Source organism: Oryzias latipes, chromosome 15 (assembly GCF_053564925.1).
Source record: "Oryzias latipes strain Hd-rR chromosome 15, Olatipes_Hd-rR_3.1".
In the NCBI taxonomy this organism is placed as follows: Eukaryota; Metazoa; Chordata; class Actinopteri; order Beloniformes; family Adrianichthyidae; genus Oryzias; species Oryzias latipes.
Window position 1 is genome coordinate 18,832,503 of NC_136251.1, and position 14,916 is coordinate 18,847,418.

The 14,916-nt window shown below is 43.0% G+C and overlaps 1 protein-coding gene across 2 annotated transcripts in view; it reads left to right on the plus strand.

Moving 5' to 3' along the window:
• The window catches only part of sdccag8 (SHH signaling and ciliogenesis regulator sdccag8), a 41,101-nt gene that overhangs the window by 21,236 nt on the left and 4,949 nt on the right, over positions 1–14,916 (plus strand). For both annotated transcript variants that reach the window (XM_023963790.2, XM_078932452.1), the window contains 3 exons: positions 761–888; positions 5,130–5,238; positions 6,234–6,365. In XM_023963790.2, coding sequence (XP_023819558.2) covers positions 761–888; positions 5,130–5,238; positions 6,234–6,365 — 369 coding nt within the window. The remainder of the gene's footprint in view (positions 1–760; positions 889–5,129; positions 5,239–6,233; positions 6,366–14,916) is intronic.

A 14,916-nucleotide genomic window follows, 5' to 3' on the forward strand; every position in this document is an offset into this window, starting at 1 on the left:
ACAGACCTCATCTTTCTAAGTAGGACTACTTGCAGAATCAATGACCTACAAAAAGTTTTTTGCCCCTCCCTTGTGCATTTATAATCTATTTATTTTTCCTTAAAATAACTGATTGTGAAAGTTTATTTTTCAAACATTTTTATTATTTTGTAACAAAATTACCCCTGCAGTTTCGCAAACCAGCATGAGGAGAAATGAGGTTGGAAATCTGCTCAGCTAGGGTTTCAGTGACCTAACCGACCAAGGCGGCGATGACCGCAGACGTGTACGACCGGCTTTGAATCGGTCTAAAATAAACCAGTGGGAGATGAGCGCAGCTGCTTGATGAAAAGCAGGATGATGTCCTTGTGAGGAAAACTTGGTGGCTGCTGTGCATGCAAATGTATAAATGATTTATCCGTTTTCCCCCCAGAAGCCAGTTTACCGCAATGCATGTATGCATTCTTATTCTGCACTTTTCCTCTGCTTCTCTTGTCTCACCCCCTGGATTATTTTCCGTTTGTGTTTACAGATGAAAGTCAGTGTCATGTACCCTGCTAAGCCACAGCAGTGTCATTGGTAACAGATGTTTTCCCGGGTCTACTCACCCTGACACCAACTCCAACCTCCTTTATTTATACAGCTGTATTCACTCACAGAATGCAAAGACTCAATCCAAGCAGGCGATTTCTGCTCAAATGGCTTACAAATACTTTACAAATTAAGTTCCCTAATCTTTTCCTGCATTGACTGTTGTTTCTGTCTTGGCTCTTCTCTGCAGACAGGACAGAGAAAGTGCTGAGCGGGCTCATGCAAAGGAAATGGCATCGGCATCCGTTTCAGCGCAGAAAAGGGAGACGGAGCTGATGGGGATGCTGCAGCAAAGTGAGGCTCGGCGCTCCGAGAAAGGTCAGTGGCTCTGTCTACAGCAGCAGCATTAAGTACTAAAGCATGCAGACATAGTAAAAGGATCCAGGTAAAGTTCAAACTGGACATCAGTCTGAACAAAAAGGCCATTAAATGGGACCTTAAATGCATTTTTAGCTTGGTTTTTACTAACTAGGTAAGTATATCTTTTCTCAGTGACCCTCACATCTAAATATTACAGCAGCATTTAAAATAAAGAAGAGCTGGTAACCTTTTTACCAGATTTTCTTCCTTTCACGTTTGCCTAATCGTGTAAAAACAGCAGGTTTCTGTTTTCAACTAACAGGAATTTTTTAAAGGTTGTCTTCTGCTGTAGTCCATTTACTTCAGGGTGTATTCTCTTGTTCGAAAAAATGTTTCTACAATCTGGCTCTAAGTAGTACTCGGAATCCCTTACAAAATACCAAATCAATTCATTTTTTTCAAACTGTTTTCATACAAATATTGATTTCAGCTAAAAGAAAAAAAAGTGAGGCTTTGGATAGTTAAATGATTAATTCTTACATTAATTCCCAACTGAAAACTGTTTTTGGATTGAAAATAAAACACAAGTTGGTTGTTTTGAAGGAAATTTGAGGAGTTTATATAGCATTTTTCTAAGATTCAATTTGTTTGGTTAAATATTTTAAACCTAGATAAAATTATGTTTCTCTTCAACATTTAACATAACAAATTCTCACTTATTGTTTGATTCTTATGGATAAATCTGTGTAAGCTTGCTGCATGAAAATCCTCTTAATCTGTTTCTGTGAAGCGACACTTTGGAGTTGCAGCTCTCAGGTGCCACTATCCTAATGAAATGCTTTTATTATTTTGTAATTTTAGCAAAAATCTTCAATACTGCTAACTAAAAAAACATCTCTTAGAGGGGTTTTCTGAGTCAGTTTTAGCACACCAAAAAATCTAAAAAAGCTCCCAAGTCACATTTTGCCATTTCAAGGCGAGTCTTAAGAAAACAAATTTTCTTTCATGAATAACTGTTTATGCTGTTTACAATATGCATGTACTGTTTTTGCACCACAGAAACAGAATAACAAGAAAGAGGGGAACACATTTTATTTTTTAGATCCATAAGTGAGGTTCCACAGGTAAAAAAAAGGTTTTTAAAGTGCTCAAGTCCTAAATTAACTCCCAAGTCTTTTCCTGTTAAGCACAATTCTCTTTTTCCGACAAAAAATGTATTTGATTATCTGCATAGATCCAGAAATGAAGGCACCTCAGTATGAACAGGATTTATCAAAAAGGCATTACAGGTGAAAAGAAGGGGAAATACCATTTAAAAACAGTTTTTGAGTTTTTAAACAGAAATATTGATATTGCCTGAAATTATAATAGTGTTTAATTGAAGTCATGTTTGCTCTGTCATTGCATAAAACAAACAATCTTGGTCTCCATACTGACCTCAAAGATAACCTGGAACTTTTCTACAACCTGCACCCTCCAAGGAAAAGTCTGACCACAGGGGCGCGTTCAGAAACAAAGCAGAAAGAGAGACTGGTAAATGTGTTGAGGAGGAGATCTGAGGGCAGAGGGAAGGTGAAGGGAGCAGAGCGGAGATCCAGCTCTGAGCTCTCTGTCTGTCTGCGCAGCCGAGCTGCTGCTGCTAGCACATCTGTTGCACCATCTGGATCCCCGCATCCCCGCCACCCTCCGCTCCCCTTCCCCGCTCTTTTTATTTACCTGGGGTTCGCTTCAACAACCGGGGAGCCTGCTGGTGCGCACAACAAACACTGAGGGAGGACTAGATGGTGGGGGGGTAAACAAAGAGTTTCTTTCTGGCTCGTGTCGGCAGCACACATGTTGTCTAAAGAGAGCTGACATCAGAGCGCAGCAGGAAACTGTAGATGGGGAGGGGATAGAGGGGTGGCTGTCCTTTAGTAACTCGCACCACTTCCTCTCCCCGCACAACCCAACAGACGAGCTGGATAATTAGCTTTCTAGCTCTCCAAATCCCGCCTCTCCGTCCATCCGTTTGTCCTTCCATCCATCCATCCTCCCGTCTCCTCTGCTCCTTTCTACCTTTTTTTTCCTCCAGGTTTCTCTTTTGAGTAGATGCGAACAGAACAGCCCCTAGATGATATCAGATATTTGTTTCTGTCCCTCCCTGCCTGCCACCCTTCTTCCCTCCCTCGTCCCTGCCTCCCTCCTTCATTTTTTTGGTTTATTTTTTTCTTCCTCTGTTTGTTTCCAGTGCCAGTTCTGCTGTGTTTCTGTGTCCCAGGGTTCTTTTTGGCCTACGCACGGCCAGACGCATTCAAAGCCTGTTCAGCTAATTAGCATTCTTCCTGCAACTTTTCCAGCTCTGACCAAACTTTGTCAAGTCTATATGTGTGTGAGGGAGTGCAGCCTCCAGTTATTGCTCTCCATGCTTTATCTGTGCATTGATGTCATGACAAAGAGCATTGGGGGGGGGGTTTAAAGGAGGCAGAATCCTTAATTGAGTCTCTTAGGCGCAGTCATACGTCTATATCAGGGATGAGTTATTTGATTTAACATTTTCTCTGCATGCTTTTGAACCAAACACGAGTAAATTGTGTTGTGTTTTAGTTGTTGGTGTTGGGTGCATGCAGATGAAGTAAATCAATGGCTTTTAGTAATGTAAAGTATGAGTTGCTGTTCAAAGATTTCAAAAACAAGATGTTTTTTTTTCTTTCTTTTTTTTGTTGTTTTGGTTGACGGTAACAGAATGCCAGAGCAGGTGGATCATTCCCTCGGTCCAAGCGGAAGCCATTGTTTTTATAAATGAGCAAACATATGTTGGAGAGTGGAACGTGGCGTGTTTCAAAGGAATGATGAAAGCCCGGCGTTGGATTGTTCAGAAAGAAGCCCCCATGTGCTGACGAGGACATGGCAGGAAGGGTGGAAAGGAGAAAGAAAGAGCTTTCAGACATCAATCCACCTCCCGTTACCCTTCCCTCACACTCTGTTTTCTCGTTCTGTTTCTCTCTGTACGTCTCCTCCCGCTCTTTGAACATTTTTAGTTTTAATGTCAGTATTGACAAAAGCATTTTTTGGGAATACATTCAAAGAGACATGTGTATGTTGCCGCGGCAATCGGAACAATAGGTTTCACAGCTTTGTACGACATGTAGAAGGATCACCCTCACAAAAATGGAGGAACATTTTTCTGCTGTCTCAGCAGGAAAATGACTCCTACTACGATAGTATGAAGCCACAGCTAGAATAAAATACTTAGAATTTGACATGTTTTCACAATCATTTATATTTATTTCTTTAAAAATTATTGTCAGCTGGTATTATATGGACTCACTCTATTTCTGTATGATACCACCTGACAAACAGTCAATGGGCTTGTTCATCTCTTTTTTATTTTGCTTTTGTCTGTCCCTGTTTAACCTCAGGTTCACACAAACATCAGATACTGACTGTAAAGACGTCAGTGTGCACTCATGTTCATACCACTGCCTTCTGCATCTGGATGGCCTTTCGTGAGTTCCTGCCACCAGACAGTTTGGACAGTTTTAGCTGCTGATAAAGGACCTGCAGCTGCTGATCACATGGACAGCGGTCATCAGAGAAATCTCTGAAATGAGCCAAACATCCTTTGTTTCTCTCAGTACAGCTTGATCACCAATTTCTGTGTCTCCCCGTGTTGCTCTGCTGAGGCAGGAAGGGACTGTTTAGAGTCAGAAGTATAGCAGACATGTTTTCATGCTGCAATGTAAAGTTCGGTCATTTAATTGATTTTTGAAATTATTTAGTTGAATTTTATGTCACTTTAAGCTGATGGACTCACAGCCACAGAAACTCTCCTCTATAATTCTGTGGACTGAAATGAGGTTGACCTTCTTTTTATTTTTACAGCATAAACTGGTCAGACTGAACATTATGTAGCTTAAACCCAACACCACTGAGAGATGAAGCCACTTGGATGAATGAAAAGATTTTACGTCCAGATGCCATGACTCCACTTCAGAATGTCACTGTTACTGACAGCAAACATTAAAGAAAAATTCAGACTAACTCAAGGTTTTTAAAGACTTCTTTTTCACTGAAAGCATTTTTGTTTCACACAGAAAACACAAATGTTTTAAACAAAGAGCCGGTGAATACGGCTGGTTCCTGCTAGGGGTCTTCAAAGCAGATTTGGAACCTGAACTTGGTCAGAATATTAAAGTGAGATGTCATCTGTCAGTTTGTTCATCATTCCTTCAAAGTGCAGCTGTGGCAAGCCTAACGTCCAACTTTTTCATTGGTTTCAGCTGCAGAGACGGATGATCTACTAAGTGCTCAGAATTCCCTGATAAGGAAGCTGAAGGAGGAATGCTGCCTACTGGGGGCCAAACTAGAAGATGTGACTGAACAAAGCAGGTCAGAACATCCAGTCCCGAAATCCTTCTTTCACGAGTTCGTGTTTCGCCTCTTTTGCTGGCTGAATCAGTTCGTCTGCTTCGTGTTCGTTCTTTTAAGAGAACAGTTGTTTGTTCTCTCGCTGCGGTTTGTTCCCTCTGTCTGCTTGACATGTCATCGTTTCACAGAGCATCACTCGTCCAGGCTGTTCAGCAGAACATGTCCGCATACTACAGACCGCTCTCCAGTCTGACCTGTTTTCTTGTTAACCTGATGCCACAGTAGTCACAGCAGGCCGACCCAGCTCTCCATCTGGGCTGACTGTGTGGGTGTGTTTGTGTCTGTGTGGGTGTGTTTGTATGTGTGTGTGTGTGTCAGTGACCATGGGCCCAGTGTCCTGTCAGCTGTTGGAGCTGTGCTGCACATTAGTCACATGACAGACCCCAATCTGGCACTGCCAGACCACATTGGCCTTACTGGCCGCACAACGAACGAACGCACACACACATGCACACACACACACTAAAGTATCCTGTTCTTATGGTACATACATACTCCATGTAAAGACTAAATAGCCATGATGTATTTTTAATGACTATTAGAATGCAGGCACATGCAGAAACACAGGCCTGGAGTGCATCTGCTGTGTGTGCGTGCGTGTGTGGGTGTGTGTGTGTGTGCGCGCGCGTGTGTGTGTGTGTGCGCAGCAGGGTTGCTGTGTTTGTGTGCTTTATGCTCTGGGCTGTTCGAGCTCAGGCCCACTGTAGCGGTTAAAGTCCTGCTGGACTTCCTCATCCAGGCCGAACGTCTTTTCACTGAGATAAATGTTTTTGTCTTAATATAAAAATGAAATCCATAAGGCAAACATTGCACTCTCAAATTTTTATTCATCTTCACATCCCACTTTTTTTTGTGCAAGCAATTTTCTTTGCTAAACAGGGAAACCTTTTTTCGTTTCGTGTGTTAGAAAAGGTTTTAGTTGTCACGATGGAAAGGATCTTCTCTTGTTTGTGCAGAAGTAAGCTGGAGCAGCTGGCCCTGGAGAAGCAGCACTTGGAGGAGACGGTGAGCAGCCTGAGAACTCGCTGCTCCAACATGGAGGAACAGTGTGTCCAGCACGGGCGCATGCATCAGCGCATGAAGGACAGGTGTGCAAACCCTCAAAACACTCACAGCAGCCTCTTTCAGACTCTTGGGTGCATCACATTCCCCTTTGAAGACTGTAGAAAATCTGGCAAAAGCCTTTTATCACTAATCGTCGAGCATTAGGCTTATTGCATTGTTTACTTTAAAGACCCACTGTGATGAAAAATGTTTTGACATGTTCGTGTGGCATTTTTCTCACGTTGGAGGAGATTTATGAGAAAAATCGAGCACAAAATTTCCTTTTTTGAGAATTTGTTTATTCGACTCGTAAATCAGGAGCAGACGCAAAAATGCTGTTGGAAAAAACTTGTTGATGCGACGTAGAAGCTTCCTGCTCCACTTCATTATGATGTGGAGGACTAAATCCATGTGTCTTTGTTTTCCTCGTCCAACCTGACATCTGGCTCAAAACAGTACGGCTAGCTTCAATATTGCTTGAGAGGGTCTGTAAGCTAGTGGGAGAGAATGTAAACAGATGGATGATTGGAAGGGGAGGGGTTTACTTCACGTCAAAAGTCCCGTCCACAACCTAAATTTTAATTAATAATTGCCGCTCTGCAGCAACTATGTCCTAGAAAATGACATACGTTTTTGATTTAGGCTAAAAACAGCATAATCATGATTAAAAGGCCGCTGGGAACACTTTCACAATCGATTAAACAATGATTGGAGTGGAACTTTAAGGTATTACGGTGCAGATTCACAATCTCTCCCCATCACAAAATATAAAAAAAGTTTATACTTTTCATGTTTTTCATTAACTGACATTTATTTTAGTTGTTTTTATCCTGCTGTCAGTATAATAGTCTCATATAAATACTCACACAAATCAGTGTTGTTAGGCAGTTTAAATGTTTTTCTTTTCTACTTTTACTTTTCAAAATCTATTTAGGGTCAGGCTTCACTAAATGAATATTTGCTTTAAAAAATCTGCACTGTGTGTGTTTGCGTTGGTGTAGCGGGGCGGGAGGTTGACTTTAGTCAGTGTTTGTAACCCCTCTCCTCTCATAAGCAACTTAAAACTGTACCCCCACCCCCCACCATGCTGCTCAGTCAGTGACACTAAATACTGTCTCCCACCCACCGGCGTTAACCTGCCGACGGTCACACGCTGCCAAAAGCAAAGTTTTCCAGTCACAGCTGTCCGCCGGGTGTGTGCGTCTCTTTGTGTGCGTTTGAGTCGTCAGAGAGGGCAGAAGATGAATACTGGGTATGTTTCCCGTGCATATGTTGCGGCGGTATTTGTGCGTACGTGTCTGTGCGCTGATGGGGAGCTCTCGCGTGTTCTCAGGGGTAGGCAGAGTCGGATTCTGGCAGCCGAAAGTGGATTGGCTGGGAAGTTGGCACCCAACTTCTCTCCCTTCTCCCTACTGAACCAGGATAATCACTCTTGGCATTTATAGTTTTATTTCCTGCTTTGACACTCAGTTTGCTGAAAAAACCTCCTGATATCTCACAAAGTCCTCTTGGTGGGGGCACTACAGGAGTTTTTGGACCGCTTCTTTTCTAAAGAAGATTTTCCCATCTGTATTTTGAAAAGACGTTTATTTGGTTGAAAGCGGGTACTTTCTATTGTAAAAGTTAAAAAGCTGCAGTCTGATGAGCTCACTTATTGTATTTTCAGATATTTCAGCTTAATTTGATTAAAGACTACACATTACATATGATTCCTTATGTGTTTTTGGCGTGTAACTGCATTTTTGGTTCTCGCTATAACCCCATAAATTCACAGGATGTTTATGTCTTTATTTAAGTCATGTGTCGGGGTTTGTGTTGTTCCGAAACAGACCTTAACTTTGGAGATTTCTGTTCCGCTCACAGTCTTTGCGGTGCTCACATTTGTCCATAAGCCAGTGCGGGTAGCTTCAATATTGCTAGAAATCTTTGTTAGTTTGGAGTTGAGAGGGTCTGTAAGCTAGTGGGAGAGAATGTAAACAGATGGATGATTGGAAGGGGACGGGTTTACTTCACGTCAAAAGTCCCGTCCACAACCTAAATTTCTAATTAATAATTGCCGCTCTGCAGCAACTATGTCCTAGAAAATGACAGACGTTTTTGATTTAGGCTAAAAACGGCAGAATAATGATTAAAAGGCCGCTGGGAACACTTTCACAATCAATTAAACAATGATTGGAGTGGAACTTTAAGGTATTACGGTGCAGATTCACAATCACGCTTTTTTTTCCAAAGAAGATTTTCCCATCTGTATTTTGAAAAGACGTTTATTTGGTTGAAATCGGGTACTTTCTATTGTAAAAGTTAAAAAGCTGCAGTCTGATGAGCTCACTTATTGTATTTTCAGATTTTTCAGCTTAATTTGATTAAAGACTACACATTACATATGATTCCTTATGTGTTTTTGGCGTGTAACTGCATTTTTGGTTCTCGCTATAACCCCATAAATTCACAGGATGTTTAAGTCTTCATTTAAGTCATGTGTCGGGGTTTGTGTTGTTCCGAAACAGACCTTAACTTTGGAGATCTCTGTTCCGCTCACAGTCTTGTTGGTGCTCACATTTGTCCATAAGCCAGTGCGTCATATGGTGCTTTTCTTGCGCTCGGCGACACGCGCCTTCTCACAATCCTCCGTGTGTGTTTGTGTCCATATATCAGGTATATGTTTGCTGGTCCCCGCAGGCCCTGGTTGCTCATTGGGCGCCCCGCAGCGCCGCTCGGGGGTTAAGGTGTACGTGTTAACAAGCTGGTGTAAGTGGGTTTAATATCCAGCGCCCCGCCCCTCCCCGCAGCCTCTCCATCGGCCTGCAATCTGTGCTGCGAAGAGCGGCAACAGCGCCCCACGCACAAAACATTTGGAAAATCAGCTTGATTTATTTTTACATGGGCAAGCTGAATGCCAAACTACACAGGGGTTTTAGCACACAATGTTTTGCTGCAGCATTTAATTAATTATTTCTCTATTTCTGTGTTCCTTTTTTTCTTTTCGCTTTGGCTTGGAAATGAAAGGATGGAGCGGGGGGGGGGGGGGTGTTGGAGCGGGACTGCAGAGAGTTAGAGACGATGAAAAGGAAAATGATTCCTTTTTAAACTTCTGCTTCAGTTCACTGTGAAGGCCTCAGTTTTGACGATGATGCTTCCTGATGTCCAAAATTACTTTCTTTAAATCAATTCAACCTTTATTTGTAAGAAGGTAAAAAAACCGCATGAATTATAACCCTTTGTTTTTGTAATTAACATATTTACAGCTTTTATCTAAAACCTTGAAAAAGCAAAAAAAAAAATTAATCGAGCTTAAAAACATTTTTATTTTAGGTGAAGACACAATAAATGCATTACTTAGATTAACTGTTATTGTCTTATCTAATTTTGATTATTGTGTAAATATGTTCTTTTCAGATACATTTATTCAACAAATGAAAAGTGGATTTAAACTCTTATTGAATGATTAAATTCTGATCAACATCCATGTGAAACTAAGTTTCTCAGCTGTGGCTTTCTTCATCTCTTTTTCACTTTTCCTCCCTCGTTTCTTGCACATCCACTTTGCTCCTCTCTTCTCCTCCTCCTCCTCCTCCTCCCCTCTGCCTTCTGTACTAAACGCCACGCAACCTTTTCTCACCTCCCAGCTGTTCACAGGCTGTTTCGCCAATTATCACTACGCATGTACACACTTAGGTCACACACACACACACGGACTCGTGTGCACACACACACGGCGGACCAGCATCACACCACACTTCTTTAGGCGCAGACGGTGACAGGAGTGCGTTCTGTAGAGGAGTGTGGATGTGAGCGCCCAGCTCACAGTGCAGTCTTTTAAGAGGAGTGGCAACATATACGCAGATGTGTCTGTAGATCCACAGGCTTCACGAGGCCATATGGCCTCCGCGGAGGAAGATGGTGCGTGCATTTGGAGGGAGCAGAGGAAGGAGGGAGCGAGGGATGGAGGGCCATGTGTGGCATGAGCTGTGCAAGCAGTTGTTGAAGTATGCATGCCTCTTGATGTGTGCGTGTGTTTGCACCAAAGGCTCCAGGAGATTGGTTAATGGAACAAATGGTCACGGCGGGCCAAGGAAGAAGGAACAGGCTTGCTGTTACCGCGGGCGGATGGCGAGCCCCGGGCGAGGGCTGCTTCATCTGGGCTCCCACACCCCCCCACCCCACCCACCCACCCAAAACACACACGCACACTCAGCCCCTGATTCCAAGCACACACCGCACTGCCGTGCCCCAAAAGGACGCTCCTCGCAAAACTTTTCATTTGCAAATGAAGTTGGCAGAGGCCTTCATCTTTCTGTGCACATCAGTAGGTTCATGTGACAAACGGCTTTGTGAAAGACTGGGATTAGGAAGAGGGGAGATGTGGAGGTGAAGACAAAGGAGGGGCATCATATTTAAGATCCTCACATTGCTGTTTTCAACTGCAGCCACCATGTTTCAGTATAAACGTATAAACCCAACACAACTGCAATTCTAGGTTTCTGCTGCACACTTTATAGAAAATGTACGCGTATTCTTTATTCTTTATCTTTCATAAAAAGAATTTTCTATTGTTGCATTCCAAAGAAGGTATGATAAACTGGTTTGACTTTGAGGGAAAATGTTGCTCTTATATCCTCTTTACTTTTCTTTTTTTTCTCTACATTTTAAGAAAAAGTTCAAGGTTTTAGTAACATTTTTCTTGTCATCTCTTAAAACATTTCCATAGCAGATTCTTGATGTAAATTTATGCTGGTTTATTTCCCCTATAGTCAGTTTCTTTGGCACATCATCTCGAAACAGAGACACATCTTCATTACTTACCTCTGGGTGGCGCTGATGAGTCGTTCTCCCACCTCCATCGTCTTCTCATCGTCTCCATCTCTGCATTGCCCAGCTGGCTTCTGTAGCCGGGAGCGACCGCAGGGCAGCCTGCTGAAAGAGCATTGTCAAACGGTGGCTTTACAGCTCTTTCACACACACACACACAGATTTGCGGCTCAGATGTCGGGCTGTAGCCAGGGGCTTGCAAGCTGGAGCGTTAACGGTGCAAAGCGTCACATCCATAGCCCCAGTCAGTGACACTAACACGAGTTCATAAAAATACAAGTAGGAAAGTGGGGCAGAAACACCTGCCCCCCTCTTTGGAAAAGTTCAACGGAACATCAGTAGGAATGCTTTCATGCTGGGAAGACAAACGCACAAAAACACAAGTGAAAGAGAGTCGGCGGGCCTCCCAGCAGCACTGCAGCAGCAGCCACACACACCTCACTTACTGAAGTGATGGAATGATCCGTGTGCGGCGGACAGCTCTGCCAGCGCTTCGGTCTTTAAACTTTTTAGTCCGTTTTAGCACAAAGACTCGACTTTATTTGAGCTTCATGTTAATTCGCTGCTCTTTCTGTAAACAAGAGAACAAAAAAATCTAAAGTTGATCACTATGTTTGAATTTTAGAGGGATTGTCCAGGTTTTTCCAAACCTTTGTAGACCTGGGTCCCATCTTAAAGATCACTTCTAGACAGGTGCACCACCTCACCTGTGTTCATACTTCCTGTCTGCCTCTAACCCTGCAGATTACAAACACCTTTGTGCTTCTGTGAAAAACAGGACACCTGCAGGTCACATCCTTCTCAACGCTCTCAGTCTAAAGAACGATTCCAACACAGCCGTGGACGTTCAACTCGATCACTCTCTGATTCTCAGAGCTCTGAGAACTGAAAACAACCAGGAGATTGTTCATTTTGCTCACAGATGTTCTGCTTCTCTGCTCTGACTTATTGAAGACATTATTGAAGATCTTCATGTGTGCTGGGACTCCTCTGCTGACAAAAGAAAACCCACAACGGTCACTGGAACAGCCTCAGAGTGACAGCAGTAATCCTAAAAATATGGACAGAAAACCAACCCAGGCTAAATCCGACATTACTTTCAGAATACTGCTCAACAAAACAAAAAACAAACAAACAATGAAACAGTCCTGTGCAAAAAACACATGATTCACTTCATACTTTTTTGCACAACTGCAACAATAACATTCAATAACAGCAGCATCAACTGCTCCATTGTCTCACGTTGGAACGGCTTCTTCAGTCGCCAAGTTTTTTGCTTTATCCAAAAATACTCAATAAGATTTGGAATTGAGCCATCGTTGTGTGTTTTAGCTGTTAGGTCTTGTATTGACCTGTAATGGAGACCAATCAAAGTCCAGCCTCATTTTTAACGGGTATTTCAACAGTGGTGTCCTCTGTGAACTTTCTAGGAAGTCCAAACAGAAACTAAAGGTGTAATTTGACATTGATCGATACCTTTACCTTTAAGGTTACTTTAGGTCTTTGGAGGTGTTTCGAGTCTCTTTAGTTGACATTTATGTTGTTGCTCTCTTCAGTTTATCGTCAGTTTTTCTCTTTCAACCACGTCCAGTAAGGTTGGTTGAAGCTGCTCTAAGGACTCTACTTGGTCTACATGTCCAAATGGAGCTGTACTTTTAATCTTATTCTAGATATACCATTGCTTTTGTATTGTCTTGATTTATTTATTTATTCAATGAACAGAAATTTAAAAGCAATTTTGTCCATTTCAAACAATTTTAATGATAATTGTGAGTTATTTCATCATTACAGTGGGATACAACAATACTGTTCTTGTGTGGAACTATTTCAGACTAAATTAGGAGATTAGCTAAATCTGAGCAGAATATTTTTCTAAAATAACACCAAATATATTGTAATTTGTGAATATTTTCTACAAAAAGATTGGAATTAGTGGTTACATTTGTAACCCTTTGTAGTATATAAATCTGTAAACATAAAAAGTTGCCAAGAAACTATTAATCTGGTGTGTAGCTTTAACCTCTAAAAATGGGAAACAAGGGTTTTAACAGTTTCTTTGGCTGATAAATCCAGATTTCTTAGGTGTGAAAAATGAAAGTGCTCTGAACACAATGGCACAGTTACAGATGAGCAGCAGTTTTCATCTGCAGTGGCATCTGGCACAGCGCAGTGGTAATGTGTAAAGACTGCTCAGAAATGCTGGCGAACAGCTTGACGCTGGAAGTTAATGGAAAAAAAGAGCATTTACAGATGATCTTTCTCAGGATTTCTTTCTTAATTATATGAAACCACGGTGTCAGTTTTTTCTGTTTAAATATGTGTACAAAAAAAACCTTTTTTGTCATTTTTAACTTGTTAGAAATGTTGCATTTATATAGACATCTTTAAAAAATAATCTGTGGTTTTTTGAAAAAAGTAAAGGAAACGATGTCACTACTGTCAAATCGGCGTGTTACTGAGAGCAACAACTGGCATGGCAGGTTGCTGCAGAGGGCACAGGCCTCCGGGCTCGCTACCCGAGTGCCCGCCAAGTCAGAGCAGCGGTCCTGGCGTGTGAGGGTGGCGTTCGAGGCCCGGGGTCAGGCGGAGCGTGTTTGTGTGCGGCAGCTGCTGCTGTCCTGCCTCTGGCAGCGTTGTTGTAACCAGGCAAGCCGAGGACGTCTGCCTGCAACCCCCCCCCTACACACATGTAAGGGGAGGGGGGGCTGCATGAAAGAGTGAGCTGGTTTCATGTGAACATGGACACGCAGTCATGTGAAGATGCTGCGCTGCTCCCAGATCTTCTGTGTCTATCTCTGTCTGATGCTCCAGTATGATGTTGGCACTTTCCCTTTGGAGCATGCCTTCAGGACATGTGCTCCCACCTGTAAATAAATATGCAAACACACCAGAGTTAAGACACTAGCTGAAGGCTATGGCGGATGTGTACCAGGGAGAGGTAACTGTGTTGTAATTAATCTCTTTAGGAGTCAACAAAGAGTGAGGAGGGTTCGGGTGAGCATTGTGAACGCTGTTTGATTATTCGGCTGTCAGGGGAAATTACAACATGCTGCCTTGCAGCAAAACTTGCTTCATCGTGTCAGTAAAAAAAAAAAGTAGTGAAAAATTCACATTTGCTGTCAGAGTTGGTTTGGACGGAGCTGGATTTCAGGGAACCCCCACATCCAGCAGGTGGTGTTCTTTCTCCAGGTCAGGATCAAAGCTCTCCGAGCTCACGATCGGCACCTCCTACTGCCACCCCACCTGACACCAGCGACCGTCCACCCTTGTTTTTCCCCGCAGACCCTCTGCACACTCATCTGTCTGTCCACAAATCCGCTCGTCCCTCCTCTCCAGCTCCTGGCAGCCGGCAGAGGCGGGCTACCCTGCAGTGCGTGTGTACGGATTAGTGTGGGGCAGCGTCTGAACATTAAGCTATATTAAGCCCTAATTAATGAGTATGCCAGTTATTGGATTTGCTGCTTTAGCTGCTGCAAGGAGCACTGCCATGATCACCCCCCCCCCCCCCCCCCCCCCCGTCAGCACCAGCGTGGATTAGAGAATGTGTGTTGTGTCAGGCCAGAGGTTGGCTGATCTGTGACTTGACGACCCCCCCCCCCTCGAGCGTATGTGTTTATTTACATGTCAGCACTTTTGGTCAGTGCTTTACACGAACCTTCAGCTTACTACCTGAGTGGAGTCAAACATCTCAGGCCACGACCCGACTGGCTGATTTACGGGCTGCCCGCTCAGTCTCACTTCAGTGTGCAGCTGTTCCTCCACTGATCCAGTTTGCTCTGAACAGTC